The 19,083-nt window shown below is 44.6% G+C and overlaps 1 protein-coding gene across 2 annotated transcripts in view; it reads left to right on the top strand.

The window, feature by feature from the left end:
• The window catches only part of SPTBN1 (spectrin beta, non-erythrocytic 1), a 191,144-nt gene extending 175,214 nt beyond the window's left edge, over positions 1–15,930 (top strand). For both annotated transcript variants that reach the window (XM_058551239.1, XM_058551241.1), the window contains 9 exons: positions 1,115–1,253; positions 2,042–2,126; positions 3,997–4,193; positions 5,335–5,447; positions 6,184–6,247; positions 10,600–10,838; positions 12,051–12,224; positions 13,754–13,796; positions 14,612–15,930. In XM_058551239.1, coding sequence (XP_058407222.1) covers positions 1,115–1,253; positions 2,042–2,126; positions 3,997–4,193; positions 5,335–5,447; positions 6,184–6,247; positions 10,600–10,838; positions 12,051–12,224; positions 13,754–13,796; positions 14,612–14,830 — 1,273 coding nt within the window. In that variant the 3' untranslated portion in view covers positions 14,831–15,930. The remainder of the gene's footprint in view (positions 1–1,114; positions 1,254–2,041; positions 2,127–3,996; positions 4,194–5,334; positions 5,448–6,183; positions 6,248–10,599; positions 10,839–12,050; positions 12,225–13,753; positions 13,797–14,611) is intronic.
• The last annotated feature ends 3,153 nt before the right edge of the window (positions 15,931–19,083 follow it).

Below are 19,083 nucleotides of genomic sequence, written 5' to 3'. Positions count from 1 at the left end.
CTGAGAGTTCAAGGCCAGAGGAGGGTTGGGGGGGAGTTTGGGGGGAGCCACCGCTGTGTCCGTTGTCTCCTGCACATGGTTGCCAGGGAACGAGGGGCCCAGTGTCGTCAGGCCCTCTCCATTTCCATTTCTCCCCCGACTCCGCTGCCATGTTCCATGCTCACCCCGGCCCTCCTGCCCTCGTCAGTGACCTCTTACCTTGAACATAACCAGCTCTACCTCACAATTGGAATGAGATGGCTTTTCTGTGTTTTTTTTCTCTATTAGATTAAAAACCACTCTATCCCTTTTCATACACATTACTAAGAGTGTCTCTTAACCCTCAACATCTACTCTAATGGTGTCTTGAGATTATTATTTGATATTTGTTCTATCTCGTCTCTTTGGTTGAGTTTCATACAGAGCAGTGAAGAGAAGCTAATAGGTGACCAAGCAGCACATATATAATCCCCACTTCACTCCTGCCAGCACCAGCCCCCACCGTAACTGAGAAATGAACTGTGCTCCAAGAGAAGAAATACTGTTATTACTATATATGCTGTATACTATATGTATGTATATATAAAGCCACTCTGTTTTCTAGATCAAGACTTTCCAGTTCATTTTGATCTATGAAAAGTTCTTTCATCTCTACCAATCACTGATTTCTAAGCTAGTTCCCACTCTGTGTGTCTCTTCGTGTCTAATAAGGAGACGATATCAGCTGCTCTTTGGAACACGTGTCCTGAACCTTGGACAGCTAACTCACTGGGGTACGATTGGGGATGCCTGTTACTGCCTCTGTACCTTCTTGAAAAGAGTCCAAATTACATTTCAAAGTAAAAGTTTGAACAGAGATCCAGTGGTTTTTCTGGCACCTGGCTAGCAACCATTTTGAGTTACTCAGACACACACAAAAATGAGAGGAGCCTTGTTCTGTTAGGTTGCATAGCTGGTTCTGAATCACACTGTGACTGTGCTGTAGCTCCAGTGACCCAGCCTGAGCTCAGACTGTGAATCAGGCCTGAAAGGCAAAGTGTGCCGTTGAACAGTGCCTTCAAATTAATTACGTGTTTTGAAACCTACATTTATTTGAAAAGCTCGATCTTCTAAAAGAGATGTTGTCTAATTTTAGGGATGTATCATCGGTTGAACTATTAATGAATAATCATCAAGGTATCAAAGCTGAAATTGATGCTCGTAATGACAGTTTCACAACCTGCATTGAACTTGGGAAATCCCTGCTGGCGAGAAAACACTATGCATCTGAGGAGGTAGGAGGCCACTTTGCTCTGGGGCCCCAGGGTGAATGCAGCTGGTGTTAAGATGTAAAATGACTTTATTTAGTGAGTATGTATATATGTGTGTATGCACACACATACACACACAGGAATAGATACGTTCTTATACACATATGCACATTCTTACACATTTCAGAACTCCGTCTTTCCTCTATGTGTAGAATAAGACAATTACGCAAGACTCTAGGCACAGAGCCAATCAGTCCGGGGCGCAGAAGACAGTTGTTGAGGGCCCAGGTTGAGGTTTCCTCCTCTCACCTCCTCTATCAGTACTCTTCCAGGGTGATGCCCCTACTCTGTTGCACGTGCCCTAAATGAGTTTGCTCTTGAGAACTTGGTTGCTAGTTCCAGTTAGGGTGATGGTAATAAAGAGGCGAGTGGGGGGCCTCTTTAGGAGATTGGATGTTCTCGTAGAGAGGTCAGGGCTTTGCCCCTCGTGCTGTCTCTCTTCCTCAGCGTGTTTGCTGAAGGGAACACCAGAGTCTGGAGGGGGCTCAGTGTGCTGTTGGCCTCCTCATGACAAAGCAGCTTTGGGTGGAGCCCGGCCTTCCTCTCAGCCCCTTCTGGAAGGAATGTTTCCATGCTTTTCTCTCCTCTCCCGGTACACAGATAGGCTGAGGAGTCCTTAGATGTTTCCTGGCTTAGTGGTGGTCTCTACAGAAAATGTGTTTTTCTTATGTGAAGTGGCTCATCAAGGGGAGGACCAGGGGGATGTGGTACATTCTATTAAGATGTCCTTGGGGGTCCTTCTCTTCTCGCAGATCAAGGAAAAGTTACTGCAGTTGACAGAAAAGAGAAAAGAAATGATTGACAAGTGGGAAGACCGATGGGAATGGTTAAGACTGAGTAAGAACATACTTAATCTTTCTGCTCTTTTTGGGTGTCCATTGAAAGCATGCGAGTTTATTTTCCTGCTTTAATTGATTTGATGTGGTGTTATCACTTAATGATTTTTTTGGAGTTTTAAATGCTTCTTTTTTAATGCCCTATTTCACCATTTCATGCTAAATATTTTTAAGTAGCTCCCTGTGGCATATTCCTTATTTTTCATCCCATGGTTGATCTCAGTGTTGTAAGCAGGATTTGGGTGTTTAGGAAGAACATGGGATGGCAGAACTCAGTATCCCTCTGGGAGAGTACAGACGGAAGCCCTCTCCTCCAAATTGTCTTTAAGAAGAATTATTACTGCAGAGTCAAGCAAGTGGAAAGTTGGCCTGATTAGGTCTTATATTTGGTGCTCTTAGTAGAAGGTTAATAAAAGCTAGCAACTACAGAGGTTTTGCAGTCAACTGGGCGTTGTTCTAAGTGTTTTATATATTTTTCTGTATTTACTCCCCACAGTGACCCTCTGAGGTAGTTCTATTTTTAATCTCATGTTATAAAGGAACATATGAGCTAACACAGTTTATAATTTACAGTGTTGGAAATAGCACTTAATAATTGGTATGAACACTGAAAGTAGTAGCCCAGCTCAAGCGTTATTTACCATCCTTGCCATTCTGTGTTTGGGGCTCTGGGCGCTGTCCTTGTGTTGTAACCCCCTTCTCAGACACCAAGAGTGCTTACTAGAAACAGGATCCAAGAGGCCTTTTCTTAAAGGTGTGTTTTTACCTAGTGAGGACACTTCACCGTCTTGGGCCCAGAACCCTCTTTTGAAAAAGAAATCACAGTTCTGACCATTCTTTGGGTGAGGATTTGGTCTGTAAATTCTGAGAATTCCCAGGGCAGGCTCAGCTCAGCAAAACCCCTGTTACACCCCACTGTGAACTAGGCACTGGGTGTATGCTGGGCGTACAGGATGAGGTGACAGTCCCTGGTACAGTGGTGGCATCTTCTCCTTGTGGCTGTGTTGGGGGCCACCAGGGTGATGAAAAGAGACAGCCGGCAGCTCCTGGGGACAGATGATGCCTGCAGTCAATTTCTTACCTGAACAGCCTCCAGCATTGCTGCTTGAGATGCAGTGAAAATTCACGTTAGACGCAGTGCGAAGCCGGTTGTGACCTGCCTGCTCATGACTGCAGTGGAAACCATGCTGCTTTCTCACATGTGGGGACCCAGGCTGAGTAAAGCAGAAGCCTTGGCCCATATTGTCCCCACTTTCTGTAGTGCTCCCCATATCTTTCCCTCTCTCTCAACCTCCCAAAATAAAGCATAGAACTACCACCCCAGAAAGGGTGATGTATGAATGCCTGCTCCTTTAGCATAATCTGGTTGTTATGTGGGTTGTGAATTCCTGCAGGGCTCTGAGGCTCATCTCACTGAAGTAGGGCTGAGTGAGCAGAGCACACCCTCTAGGCCTGCACTGTCCTTACGGTAGCCACTGTCTACATGTGGCTCTTGAGAACTTGAAATGTGGCCAGTCCAAATTGAGATGTGCTGTAAGGGTGAAATACATGTTGGATTTCAAAGATGGAAGGAAAAAAAATGAAATATCTCAATAATTTTTTTATACTGATTACATGTTCCAGTGATAACAATTTGATACATCAGGTTGTCTAAAATGTGCTTTTGTAATTAATTTCACCTGTTTCTTTTTAATGTGGCTACTAGAAAGGTTAAAGTTGTATACGTAGCTCACGTTACATTTATGTTGGACAGTACTGATCAAGAGTAGACTGTAAACTGGCTGTGCAGGCAGCTGCCACCAGAGGGCGGTACCGTCCCTGACTGCCACGTCCCCCTGCTCACCAGCACTCACTCTTGGTACCCTGTGCAGTTCTGGAGGTCCATCAGTTCTCAAGGGATGCCAGTGTGGCCGAGGCCTGGCTGCTCGGACAGGAGCCATACCTATCCAGCCGAGAAATAGGCCAGAGCGTGGATGAGGTGGAGAAGCTTATCAAGCGCCACGAGGCTTTTGAAAAGTCTGCAGCAACCTGGGACGAGAGGTTCTCCGCCCTGGAAAGGCTGACAACGGTGAGTGACTGCTGGATGCCGGGGCGCTCAGCCTATTGGTTGTCATAGGCAACCCATTTTATTTGCTTGCCTCCTAGACTGGAGAATTTTGCATTATTGCTCTGTTTTTAAAAGCAGTAAGGATTTTCGTGCAATTGGTGGCTCTCTCAGCACGGGACCTGGGGAGACTGCCCAGGGCTCCCACCCCCTCTGTCACATCCTGGACAACTTGATTTAGGATCACTTATCATAGCTTCCTGCTTGGGAGTCGATTGATTGGGGTTTGCTTTTCTCTTCTGATCTGCTTTTCCTCCCATATCTAATGGAAACTTTGGTTTCTAGGAAGCATAGCCTTATAATTCCCTTCAGAATTTCAGAATTAGAATTCCCATCAAGTGATAGCTTGATCCTAGACCATTGAAAATTCTCCCCATACCTGATCATCTCTTCTGCCCACATCAAGGCCTTAGGAGAGGGCTTGCTCACTGGTGTTTCCTCTCCCAGGACACTTAACACTCCTGGTAGAAAGCTGATTCTTTATGGTATACAAAAATGGTCTTCTTTCTGATTTCTACAATTCTGGGGATTTAAAATGTACCTGAGTACTTTGGTGTTAAAAAGGAATACTTTTGGTGCATGCATATTGCTCGTGAAATGGCTTAGTTTCAATTAGACGATTCTGTGGCTTTTTTTATGTGTTATTTAGGTTTTGGCTGAACACAAATCCCTACCACAGCACAGGAGCCTCCTTGAGAATTACTGCAGCTCCGTCTCAGTGGTGTTTGTCTGAGCCATGATGGGAGGTTCAGCAGGGACCCTCATGCTCGGGCGCTTTCTTCCTAAGCAGAGTTGAGAGCTGCATAGCTCATTCAAAAATTAAACCCAACATCCCCGGGGGCCACACAAACGACTCATAGGGATCTGGCAGCCCATGGAATAGAGCTATTTCACCACCTAGACCTCTGTTTCCTATAGTTTTGGGGTTGTAGCTGCAGTTCCTATGACCTTAATGCCATTGCTTAGGATGTTAAAGCTTCTGATTGTGCAGTATGATCCAGTGTAGAGAACTCAGACAAGAGGACTTCCTGGGTTCATCTAGAACCCTTTCCTTAAAAGAGGCAGAGTTTGGGGCTCTGCTGAATGTCACTGTGTTCTCCCTTAGTTGGAGTTACTGGAAGTGCGCAGACAGCAAGAGGAAGAGGAGAGGAAGAGGCGGCCGCCTTCTCCCGAGCCGAGCACGAAGGTTTCCGAGGAGACCGAGTCCCAGCAGCAGTGGTGAGTCACAGGCAGCTGGCGCTGCTGGAATCTGAGCTTCAGTGACAAGTGAGGTATAGGGGCATCTTTTCTACGCTTGTGCTATGCTAGGCTTAGCCACATGCCCTTCCTGTTAATTACTTCTGTAGAATATTTAGAATCTGTATAGTCACCCCTGGATAACGTCTGAGAACGCTGACTTGTCCACAGTCACATTGCTGTGTAGGCGGCAGAAGTGGAACGTAGACAGCACCCTCTCTACTGCACACATGTGCGTGTGCACACACACACACACACACACACACACTCACTCAGAATTTCCGTATGATTAAATGGATGGAGGGAACCACCCAGATTTCAGGCCAGTGATTTTGTGGAGATGCTTTGTGAAAGTTCTTTGTGACTTCACATGAAGGACAGAAATTATTCTCTATTTCTGAAAGGCTAGTTATTTTGCTGTGGCAAAAGCTCCAGGACAACCCCTAATGCTGCCTGCATGCAGGGACAGGGCATGCCTGTAGTCGTCTTCTCCATCTAGAGTCTGTTTGAAACACTTGGAAGGTTTTTAAAAAGAAGTTGTATTCTGTAAAAGAAGGTTGTATGTGTTTTTCTGAGAGAAAACCTGTAGTAAAATTAATGTTGTTCTCACCCGTCCTCTCTTACCGTTTTTCTCTTTCTCCTCCTCTTCATTTCTTCTTCCCCCCCCTCTCTCCCTCCCCTTCCCTCCTCTGTCTTCCTTCTCCCGTTTACCTAACAGGGATACTTCAAAAGGAGAGCAAGTTTCCCAGAATGGTTTGCCGGCTGAACAGGGATCTCCACGGGTTAGTTACCGCTCTCAAACCTACCAAAACTACAAAAACTTTAATAGCAGACGGACAGCCAGTGACCAGCCATGGTCTGGACTGTGAAGTTCACTACCGTTTGTCAAGAACCACTCTTTCCAAATCCTGTTGATTTCACCTTTTGGCTTCCACTTCACCCACAGTGTTAAAATTTTACTTAATTCATAGCCTTCCTTGGTTTCATATTTGTTTGCGTTTAATTCATGTTTATTTGAGTCTTTTAACTGATGGATGCTCAGTTGCCTTAAAGCAACGTACTCATTTTTTGTTTATTTATTGTGAGCTTTTTACTTTATTAAGATCTTACAGCAAAAGCCTTACATGAGTAATTGAAATTAAATGAGATTACAGCAAAATGAAGAAGAGAACTAGAATCGGACAGGTACGGCACATCCAGTTATACTAACAGGGTGCAGTACTGCGCTGTACGTAGCCCCTTTATTAACCTGCAGTAGTTCACTAGTAACTAGGAAGACTGGTGTATGAGGAAGGAGACTTTACTAAGTACTAAGATTAAAACCTCAAGTCAGCTGTGTAACATTCCATGAAGGATGCATTCATTTATTGAAAAGGATAAGAAAATAAAGGGAAGATGAATCTACTTGGGAAGCTATTTTAGTTTTTAGGTGCATAATCTCAAACGTTTTGAGATCCTCAGATGGCTTATTACTTTTTACAAACGAGATCCTCCCTTATTTTTTTCTGCCAAGTCCTGAATTGAGAATTCTAGGCTTACTTGCAACAGATAATGCCGCCAGCCTCGGGAGTAAAGTGCCCGCTGACTGCTGCCGCCACCTTTGTCTTGGTCACTGCCAGCCCTGCCGACACATGGGACGTGGCAGGTGACGGCCGTTGTCAGCGTGTGTCGGAAGCCTGCCTACCAGACTTCCAGGCCTCTCCATTCAGTTGATGACTTCAGGGTGTCAAACTATTTTAAATTTTTCAGACAAATGGAACAAAAGCCGTTCTGGTTCACCCTGGTTACTTGAACGATGTACTTGGTGGACCACCTTAGGAGCATGCCTCCTGGCTTCAGAAGTAATTTAATGTCTCTGTAGACAGAAACTCCATTGTATGTCTCTGTCGTATGTACGGATCTCCTGATTCATTTTTCATTTTCTTACGACTTTCTGGAGTTTTCTAATAAGAGTTTTTTAGGATGGCATTTATCAGACCACCAGCAGGGATTGAAAATGTTTTCACAGAAATTCTATTCCTTAGGAATAAAAGCTAATGAAAGAGGTGATTTCCTGGTACTCGTAAAGACAAAACCAAATCCACATTACATCAAAGCCTCGTGAGACATTCACTTGCTCATTTGCCATATTTAGATGTTAGGGGAATCAGAAACCTGTTTTGATATGTGTTCTCCATGAGTTAAGTCTAATTTGTCTTTTCATTTCATGATGCATGTCTTTTTTTTCTTTTGTCAGGATAACATCATATAGCATCTTGTTTGTTTTTCCTTATTTCTATGTACATATCTATCTACTTGTGACTGTAGATGGGTATATAGATAGATGCCAAGCTTCTTATTGTTCTGGGGTTAGTGTGCACCATTATTGGGTCTCTGCCTTAAAATTCACCAAAATCCATTTTAGAAAAAAACAGTGCTTCATCTTTGATCTTTAGGGAGCTCTGACGTGTTTCTGGCTCCGAATTGTATGTGTCACTGATCTATATGTATATATGTGATGTTTCCATATATATGTTTAAATTTTGTATCATCCGGACTAATACCCAATTTTATGCTTTTTGTATTCAGAAGACCAAAAAAAAAAAAAGGAACCACATAAGCACAGAGGAAAGGAGTGCTGTCATGTCTTTGGCATTTGTTCTCATGCCTGTTTTTACCTAGATTTTTAAATTGTAGCTTGCCAGAGCAAATTTTTAATTACAATTGGATTGTGTTGGAAGAAGAAAAGCCTTTTCATTCCTTTGAGTTACGGTGCAGAGACTCAAGATAATGAACTTGGAAATAGCGTTGCTTCCTGCACTTAGGAAACCAATCAGGTGTTTCTTGTGCTACTAGTTGTCACGTTGCATTTTTGTTCACCTCCTGATTTAAACGTCTCAGGTGTATGCGGCCACTAAAGCACTCGGGACTAATTGCTCAAGAGAAGCAGCGTGGGGTGGGGGCGGGGTGGACCCCCGTGTACCCACCATCTGGTCGTAGCACTTATGATTTGCTTTGATGTCTGTCTCTAGTGGTGTGTTGTCTGTTGGCATGCTTAAGCACATGTCCATTAAAATTCATTTTGTTCCTTTTATTTTCGTTGTTTTCTTGGTTAGCGATTCATTTGCATAAACATTAATTATCTCTGCATACTGGTTTGGGGTTTTCTCTTTCCTTCTAACTCTAAAGAAAAAAATTTTTGCTGCAGAATTTTCCCCAGAAGAGGCTCCCCTGGCCTTCACCTACCTTGAAGTGCGACCAAGTACTATAAATTTTAGCCTTTTTCCGGTAAACATTCTTCTGTCCAGGTCACTGCTGTCACTAGCAGTTTTCGAGTCAACACCTGCAGCACTAATTTTTTTTTAACCTGGTTTTTCTACACACTAACCTCATGTCTCCCTGGACTCACGCCTGGCATAGGCCCTCCAGACCAAACTCACACTTCCTCCCCACCAGAAGTGTCCTGAAATCTCACACTAGAACAGATTTGTCAACTTTGAAATCCACTCACTTTCTTTTGACTCAGGGTTTTGTTTTTTGGTGGTGATTTCCCCTTCTGTATCTCTCCTTTAAAAGTGAAAGGAAGGAGAGAAATATTTAAATAGCCTATTGCTCATAAGCATGTGTCCACAGGCTGTCACTGCAAGGCCAGGATATCACCATGCCTTTTTGCCCAGAGAATCTACCTTGCACGTTGTTATGTGGGTGAAGGGTTGCAGTCAGAAACACCCTTAAATTGCATAGCCTCTAGTCTCACCCTAAACCCTGATGCTAATGCTGATAGTTTGCACAGACGGAATATAAACTCGTGTTTCCCGCCTAGCCACTTAGATAAGACTTGAACGAGGGATCAGTTCTGAGAGTTGACATATCTGAGTATTCAAGCAGTGGTGGCCAGTCTACCATTTATCCTTTTGAGGTTGTTGCTGCTAATTTGGTGTCATTTGGTTCTGGGCAGCAGTGGTGGGGGACGTATCTAATGAGCGTGCCATTGACACCTCCATGTTTGTCCGTGTATGAGGGGTGCAGGTTGTCTGTAATCCACTAAAGCGCCAGCCACACCCACCCAGCTTTAGTAACTCGCTAATCCCACGCCCTGAGTGTATCAGCCAGGGGCTGCTACAGTTAATGGTACACAGTTGATGGTACACAGGCTGAAAGCAATAATGAATCAAGACCCTACTGCATTTCCCAAGCCGAAAAGCCATGAGGGTTACAATATAAATGAGCTTGGGAAGGAACAGCTCCCGAAGACGTCTCCAGCCTGAAGGGTCAGAGCCGCTGGAAGCCTGGCTGTCTCTGGGCTTTCTCGTCTCAGTGCAGCAAGGCACCGTGATCAACCAACACGTGATGGGGAAGGCCCTGGTTCTGTCTTTGTTTGGGGGTAAATAGCTGTGTGGTGTTGAGTGACTGTGATTGGCTTTTCCAGCTCCTTTAACACAAACTACAACCCACTCACGATACAACTTCGGCAGATGTGGTTAAAACAGTGTTTGTTGACTTACCTCATTTCCTTCCAGCTCTTAAGTTCCAAAGTCTAACTGGGATGGTAGATGTGAAATGCATGATTGTCATCCTAATTTCTGCATGTGTTTATGACGATGTGTTGAGGGGAGGGGGAGAGAGCCAGAGAGCATTTTCAGAAGCGAAACGTCTTTCTTTGTCTTACTTCGGGGGAATGCTGTGTAGCTCTGACAGAGTTGTCTATCAATCTGTTTGTGAATGCCCTTTCGCTTAAACTTCCAGCCCTTCTGGTGGCGTCCTTGGTTGTAAGGTGGCTGCTGTATAACGTCCACTCTCTTATATTTAATATGTGTGATTGTTACCGTTGTCCTTTTGTTTTAAAGTAACCACAAGAGGAAATGATCTGAGTTATATTAGAGAAAATGGATTGATCGGAGGAGCAGAGTGCAGTAAAACTCATACTGGCATTTCGCTTTTCTCATATCCCCGTAAACGGGCGGGTATTAATCCATTCCCACCTTCTAATGTCCTTGGTGTCCAGCTGGCTTTGTGGGATGTGCAATGGTTTTACTGTACTGCCTCGATCTGTGCCAGGCATTTATACACAGCCACGTGTGCGAGTCAGTCAGAGCGTATGTGGTCACCCCCGTGGCTCACGGGGTTAGCTGAATGGCCTCTGTGCTGTCCCTAGATGGCAGAAACGGCAGACACGAGCGAAATGGTCAACGGCGCTGCAGAACAGAGGACAAGCTCGAAAGAGTCCAGCCCCATCCCCTCCCCCACCTCCGATCGCAAAACCAAGACGGCCCTCCCGGCCCAGAGCGCCGCCACCCTGCCGGCCAGAACCCAGGAGACGCCTTCGGCCCAGATGGAAGGCTTCCTGAATCGGAAGCACGAGTGGGAGGCCCACAACAAGAAGGCCACAAGCAGGTAACGGCGGCACAGGCTGAGGCACTAAGATGGGCAGTCAGCTCGTTACAGGTAGAGGCGGGTCGCTCTTGAGTTGAAAGGGGAGTGTGTGTTCACGTAGGTGGTTTGTTCTGCAGCTTCCTGGGCATCACGTGGTTCTTAGGACTGACGCTGGAAAGTTAGTAGAGCGCTTCTTATTCGCTGAGAGAGAGTTAAGTGTGGTTGGAAATAGCAAAGAGAGGCCTTAGTTCACCCTGAGAAGGAATGCTGCTAGACTGAGGTTGCAGACTCTTCCCTAAAGTGAGATGATGTCATTGTAGTGTTCCTCCTCATGCGATTTTTTAGAACGTTCATCATTTCCCATGCCTTATCTCCATATCATTCTTTATATTCCTTATCTCCCAATAGCCCTGCTTTCATTATCTCTATTTTACAGATGAGGAAATTGAGGCTCTGGGAGGTTAAGGAAGCTTACTCTCTGTAGAAACCTAGTAAATGGCATAATTGGGGTGAAACTCATATCTGACTCCACAGCCTGTGTGCTTAACCAGTAAACCAAACTGCCTGGGACCACCATGTACAGTTGTGCAGGTTGTACACTATACCAGGGAATCCCATCTAAGAGCTGCCATCCACATTGAGGACAACATAGGTTTATTTGTTAATACAGGCAGGTGGCAGTAAAGTTATTTGGTTCTGATAAAATCAGAATATTATGATAGTTTGCCATATGATGGAGAAAGGCCACCTTTTTCTAATTGATCCAAAGGTACCATAAGTGCTAATGGCCCTGGATTTGCCTCCTGTCAAGTTGCCAAGCCACATCAAGAATGAAGCTGAGCTGGAAGAGCTGCTTAAGGCCAGGCATGTTTCAGATAATGAGCCTGGCCTGTACCCAGTTACCACAAGAGGGTACTACAGCAACGAGTACCAAACACCAGCAAAAATCTTTCCCAGCAGACCCACGGGTACCTTTATTTAATGAAAGAGGGCACCATGTTTTTCCCCAAACACAGAGAGGGAAGTGGCCCTCAAAAACCTGCCACCATGTACCCTGTCCCAGGAGTCCACGGAGGAATTTTGTTCCACTGTTTATTTTTAGCAGAATTTAGGAGGGACTTTTAGCACGGGGTCACACCACCTTGTGTGAGGATCATTTTCATATTAATCAGATTCTTAATTTTTGAAGGGAGGGTGGTGTCGAACCTTGACGTTCCTGTCTTTGCTTCTCAGGTCCTGGCACAATGTTTATTGTGTCATAAATAACCAAGAAATGGGTTTCTACAAAGATGCGAAGACCGCTGCTTCCGGAATTCCCTACCACAGCGAGGTCCCCGTGAGCTTGAAAGAAGCTGTCTGTGAAGTGGCCCTTGATTACAAAAAGAAGAAGCACGTGTTCAAGCTAAGGTGAGAGTCGCCGTGCTGCACAGTCGCCGGGGAGTGGGGTGTGTTCATTTTCACTCTGGGGGTTGGTTTTCTTCCACAGATAGTGTTATCAGGTGGGTCCTCTCCTCTGCCATTTAAATAATCAGTAAAGTGGCAAACCAATTTGGCACTCATCTCGGTCAGGATCTTTGGGGACTGTGGCCAGTCACGGGGGTCCCTGTGGTTAACAGCACAGCTGAACATTGAGGAAAAGGAGGTTTTGTTTTTATAAGCTGGAACTTAGTGTTCCCTAAGACAAGGTGAGCTAGTTACGTTTCACAATTTAGGGGAAGCTTAGAAAAATAGTTTCCCCATTTTTGCAGCTTATCCAGATCCAGGAGGTGCTATTCTTTGCTCATGAGTTGTCTGGAGATGGGTCAAATGAGTCATCCTGGAGCCAGATGGAGACAAACAGGGAGTGTGTGCGCTCCCCTGACTCGCCCAGCAGATGTTCCAGATGCCTCTGGAACCATCTAGTTCCAAATGTCTCTACCCTGTAGAACATATGCACCTTCCCACGGAGTGGATCCAACCTCAGAAGTTCTGCTTGTACTTGGAAATGGGCAGAAAAAGCATTTTATCTTGTAAAAATGTAAAAGCTAAACATGTTAGTGGTTAGGATATTACTTAAAGTAGTTAAATACTAATTCGATCTGTTGCTTTGGGATCTGAAGAGCTTTGGTCTCCAGTTATGTGTGTGTGTCATGCCAGTTGGACTAGGCCAAGGCCTACAAATGGTGTGATTTATTTGAGCTCTGTTGACGAGCACTGGAGCGGGCTCTTCGGGACTTGGAACACTTCACATTCTGTGAGACGAGGCACAGACAGCCTGGCTGCCTGGCCGCCTCCCGCTTTGTACTCCTTGATGCAGCTTCAGAGGGTCAGGATATTGGCAGAGAGCACTTAATCCTCCTCCACCCTGGCAACGCCCCCTTCCTCTTGAGAGCAGCATAGTGAATGAGTGAGCCCTCCATGCTGATGACCTCGTGGTGTCAGGGTGATGGCCTCGCCGGCGCAGTTTGTTCGTTCTGAGACATGCGTAGGAGGAGAAATCTAGGAGACCTTTTCTGTATGTCTGTTCAGAAACTCTGGTGTTTGTAAATGTGGAGGACACGAGCTCAGGAGCAGAATTTCAAAAGGGCTCATAATTTTTAAAGAGCTTTTTCTTGAATTCCATTTAGAGCAGTGATCTGGCATCGAGTGGTCTTTGCCAAAACAAAGCCAGATGTTGATCTATTTGGGACTTTTTTGGTTCTTCCATTGGATTGAAACGCTAAGTTGCCTGTGTATATTATACTGGCCCAATTATGTGGCTTCTTCTTGTCCAGGGGGCCACTGCTGGGCCTGTGCGGGCCCCAGGCACGGTTGGTGATGCATGCAGGGCTCTGATGGGCATTCTGGTGTGATTCTGTGGCCTGCTTGCATCCCACATAGGATATAGGAGTTGGGGGATTTTTTTTTTTTTTTCTTGAAGTTGTATTGTGACTTAACTTTCTTCCTTCAAATTACAGACTAAATGATGGCAATGAGTACCTCTTCCAAGCCAAAGATGATGTAAGTTTCTAAGATTCATTTCTCTCAAATACTTAAGAGTTTGCAAGTATTTGTGGCATGATAAGCTTTATTTATGATGTTCTTCAATAAGTAATGGTCAGTGGTGGCTTCTGTCATCTGGTCTCCGCTGTCACTAACACTGGAGGTGTTAGCTTCTCTTTATGTCTCTAGGAGGCAGGGAATGTCATCTCCTTGTCTCCTTGCCGGGGCGGGAGAGCTAATGCAGGGTCTGTCAAGTCCATGGAGGAAAACGTGCCCACCCCCTCCCAGAGGATGAGGTCCAGTGAGGTGGGCCCAGGACTGAAGGTGGACCCTGAGGCCCAGTCAGGAGCCTCCCTGCTGCACCCCACTGCCTTTAACCAGCCATTCACGGTTGTGCTCCACCTTGGAGAGAGGGGTGACTGATGAGAAAACAACGTGGGCTTTACATTTTAAAAAACAACTTCTGTTAAATTTATACAGTGTTATATGTCAAATATATTAAAAAAGAAAACAAAAATCAGCTTTTAGGGTAGGTCCTGACAACCCGCAGATGGAGCCCCTCCGAGTTTGTAGGACCATGTAGTAGAGTGGTGACCTTCCGGGACTGTAAATTGAATTCTCCTGAGAGTTGAACCGTGTTCACTCTACTGATAAAGCGGAGGTTCATTTGGGCATTGCTTACCCCTCAGTTAGCCACATGCCTCTGTTAGCCAGACACACTGTTCCCGAGCCTTACGACCGACAGAGGCTCAGGCGGTCATCCAGGTGGAGTGAGAGCATCTCATGCCTGTGCCTCTAAGTTGAGTCTCACCTGTGCCTCCTCCTTTGTCCAGGAGGAAATGAACACATGGATCCAGGCCATCTCTTCCGCCATCTCCTCCGATAAACACGAGGTGTCTGCCAGCACCCAGAGCACGCCAGCATCCAGCCGGGCACAGACCTTGCCCACCAGCGTCGTCACCATCACCAGCGAGTCCAGTCCCGGCAAGCGGGAGAAGGACAAAGAGAAAGACAAAGAGAAGCGGTTCAGCATTTTTGGCAAAAAGAAGTGAACTCCTTTCCTTCATCTCGTGCCCTTCTCTTACCTTTTCAGTGAAATTCCAGCATGCAAGCTCAGAACCAACACATTGCTCTCTGTGCCTAATGTTCCTCAATGTGGTGATTTCTTTTTTTTTTTTAATTTATAGAGCATTTCTTGGGAGGGGTGGGGAACATACACCTAAACACTTTATCTCCAAGTTACAAAAGTTTGAGGTGCAGAGGGAAGACCAGATTTTTTTTAATGAAATTATATAGATTAGATCTCAATATTTAAACTGTTCCTCAATTTTGTGAGGCTGTGTTGGAAATAACCTGCCTCTAGTGCTGTTGGTATGCAGGGCAGCGGTGCTTAAACAAGATTTCCTGTGCTCACCAGAGACAAAATGTACCAATTTCCTGACACCATTCTCTTCCATTCACTCCCAGTGGTTACCCTGAGTCTTGACTATTAGAAGTGCCCACGATGGGTCTAACCTTGATTAAACAGATCGTGTATTAAGATCTCGCTGCAGCCATAGTGCAGCTCCATGTTAACTCTCCAGACCAAACCATTTGTATCTGGCATCACTTACTAACACGCGACATGTGGCTTTTCTGCATCAACTGCGACGACGGTTCAGAATGTCGGGATACAAGAAGGAATAGAAAACTGATACTGTTTTAAATAATCTGTAATTTCAATTTTTTTTTTTTGCTGAAATACATTATATTGTATGTTTGAGATAATTCTAGTACAAAGTATAATAAAACTAGATGTATAATAAACCCTTTAAATCATTGGTAAGTGTACAAGTGGAACTGAAGCATTTACTGGACAAAGTAATGTTACTCTAATGGTTACTTGCTCGTGCGTTGCCACACTGTGTTATAATTTGCTTCATTACCTTGCTATTTGATACATAGTGTGCATTTCTCTGTCACTGTAACGATTGTAATGACAACTTTTCATCTTACTGCACAATCAAAATGGCATTGATAGGAATGAACTCCGAGGCTGGGCCTGAGCAGGGGTTGGTCCCTCAGGCCTGGTGCTCAGTCGTATGACCTGTACCTCTCCACTTTTGCCCTATCTGTTAAATATATGCTATGTCATTAAATGCTTTTAAATCTAGCACGGTGGGTCATTATTGTTTTTCTCTCCTGCGTGCACGCCGTGTAAGGAAATTGCAAAGTGAGAAATAGCAAACAGGAAACATTCGACAGTCCGTCTGGGCTCCTGCTCTGCGTTCTCGTGCACATGTGGTGCACCAGCTTTGAAAACTACAGCAAACAGAATAATAAGTGTGGAACGTTGTGCAGCTACACATCCAAATTTTATCTATTTATGAAAAAGTTATCAGAGAGCTTGCTAAATCTGAGCTGTGAGGCAGACGTTGGCAAGCTTTTTCTGTAACGGGCCAGAGAGTAAATATTTTAGGCTTTGCGGGCTGTACTCTGACTGTGGAAAGTCTGCTCTGGCGTAATGCAGAGGCAGCCACTGACGATATGTAAAGGAATGGGCATGGCTGTGTTCATATAATGTGTTTCATATAATTTTCACATGCCACACTGTTATTCTTTTGATTTTTTTCCTAAAGATTTAAAATCTTAAATCTGTTTATACAGATCATGCAAAAACAGATGACAGGCCAGATTTGGCCCGGGGGCCAGTTTGCTGATGCCAGCATAAGGTCATGGGTCAGATATGCGTGAGACACTTGTCCTGTTTTATCTGGGCATGTTGACTCCATTCTGTTTGTATATTTTCTTACATGAAGCAGCAGTGGATGCTGTGGATTTTCAGGAAGTTCTTCCCCAAAGGCCGTGCCTGCCGTGACACGCCAGTCCCGGGCTCTGCAGCTGAACGGCACTGGAGCTTTCTGTTACCCCCTGAGACCTCACCTCCTTCCCCTCCTCCTCTTACGTGCACCCAAGGCCATTTATCTCACCATGTGACACTCCCTGCCCTTGCCGTACTCAGGATTGGAATCAAGTTGTTCAGGCCTCCACAGACGAACCTCTGACCAAAATGTTTAATGAAGAAAAAACATCGTGGAAAATAATCATGATTGATCACAGCCTGCTCTTGACAAAACCAGGCAGAAAGCAGGGAGGACACGCTCAAAAGGAAAATAACCAGCAATACCAGAATCCCGTAAAAAGCACACACACGTGGAACATTGTGCACATGATTCCAGTGGGTCACGGAGCTCTGATTACAAAGCCTGGGTTTGAGGTGCGTGCTCTCTGTGCTGCACTTGCTGAGGATCCGCTGGGCCGTGAAAGGGGAAGAGGGTGGGCAGCGGGAGGAGAAGCCGCAGCAGGAGTCTGGCTTCCGTGGGTCCTCAGGAGCTGAGGTCAACAGGTGTGATCAGAAAACCCAGAGCAAGACCTGTTCCCTGGCAGCAGTTACAGGCCATATAGGATTGTGATCTTCAATCCTGTCAGAGTGAATAGTGGATGATTTTTTATTAATCCTAGCCTATTGAATATTTTTAGGATGGGTGATAATACTGGCCTCTCTGCATACATGTGAAAAGTGAGAAGCAGTAAAATAAGACTGTCAGGCCATGAGGGGCACTCTTGATTGATTAAAGGCCACTTTTGTCACATTTGAACATCTTTGAAGTTAGGATACATCTTCAATTGATGACATCTTGTGGGTACTTAGACATTTGACATTTCACATTTCTTGAGGACACCTTGCTGATGCTTCTTACAACCCATGGCATCTTCAGTTGATGAAATAGTGTATCAGACTGGGCAGTGGGCACCTTATCTTCTCACCATGTTTTTGGCACTTTTAGGATTGGTTGTGTACCAGGGTCTTAAGATATTTCCTGTGGATATATTCTTTTCATTTGTTAGTTGGAATACTTAAAGAAATATTTCCTTTCATCTAGTGGTAGAATTCATATAGGAAAGGCAGGATAAATGCTTGAGTCTTTCCCATTATTTGAATTGACCTTTCCAAGTATGACCCATAACCCAAAAAGCCATAAAAAAAAAAGTAAAACTTCTGTCCATCAAAGCTCAAGACATCTCTGACCATTGAAAGTCGTGGTGAAATCTTTCACTTTCCATTTCCTAAAACCAACCATTGAAATTATCCACTTTGCAACTTAAAAATGTCCATCTTTGGCTGGTGGAAACCCCTTCAAGTTGGCTTCTGAGTCCTTTTGATAGAACCCGCATAATCTTCGATAGCTTCCTCCTTATCTGGCATGACAAGATGTCCCAGGCTCATCTAGTACATTTCTTGCCCCCAGACCTGCAATTAGAGGTTTCTCTAAGAAACCCTGGTTTCTTTTAGTGGAAAATGGTATTTCAAAACCATGATGTGTGCGCTAGCAATGCTCATTGCTACTGGGTTGGTCCTTGTTTTTAGGCCGTATTAGTAGATAGAACTAAGAAGAAATAACTCATGAGTTCATACTCAAATTCAGCATTGCAGGGTTTTTTACTTAACATTTCCTGTATTACATCATCATCTTTTTCAGTGGAGAATCATGGCTCTCAAGGATGCAAGGGGCATAGAATTAGAATATCCTGTAATTACTGATGTGCTTTATCCCATATTACACACATAAACTCAGAACAGCAATACTAATACCACTCCCAATATAATTACTGAGAACAGTTCTTGTTTTTTTAATTAAACCTAATTTCATAATAATAGTAGATTCACATGTGGTTGTAAGAAATAATTCAGTACCCTTTACCCAGTTTACCCCAATGGTAACATCTTGCAAAACTATAGTTCAATATCACATCCAGAATATTGACACTGATACAGTTAAGATACAGAACAGTTCCATCACCGCAAGGGCCCCCCCTGGTGCCCTTTTCTCAGCCCCACCCCGTCTAAGCTCTGGCAACCACCACTCTCTTTTCCATTGCTGTGAATTTGTCATTTCCAGAATGTTGTCTAAATGGAATCACACAGGATGTAACCTTTTAGGATTGGCCTTTTTTTCCCTCAGCATCATTCTCTGGAGATTCATCCAGAGATTATTGCTTGTTATCAATAGTTGGCTCCTTTTTGTTGCTGAGTAGTGTTCCATGGTGTAGATGTACCCTGGTTTGTTTAACCACTTACTGAAGGACCTCTGGGTAGTTTCTAGTTTTTAGCTACTACAAATAGAGCTGCTAGACACATTTATGTGTGGGTTTTTGTGTGATCATAAATCTTCATTTCTTAAGGATAAAGAAATATCCAGGAGTGCTGAGAACAGTTTTTTAAAACATTTTGTCTATGCTCTCTCCATTCTCCCTTCTACCCCCA

The sequence above is a fragment of the Diceros bicornis genome, chromosome 12 (genome assembly GCF_020826845.1).
Source record: "Diceros bicornis minor isolate mBicDic1 chromosome 12, mDicBic1.mat.cur, whole genome shotgun sequence".
Classification (NCBI taxonomy): Eukaryota; Metazoa; Chordata; class Mammalia; order Perissodactyla; family Rhinocerotidae; genus Diceros; species Diceros bicornis.
The sequence above is the reverse complement of the archived record's forward strand: the minus strand, read 5'-3'. Positions and strand labels throughout refer to the sequence as shown.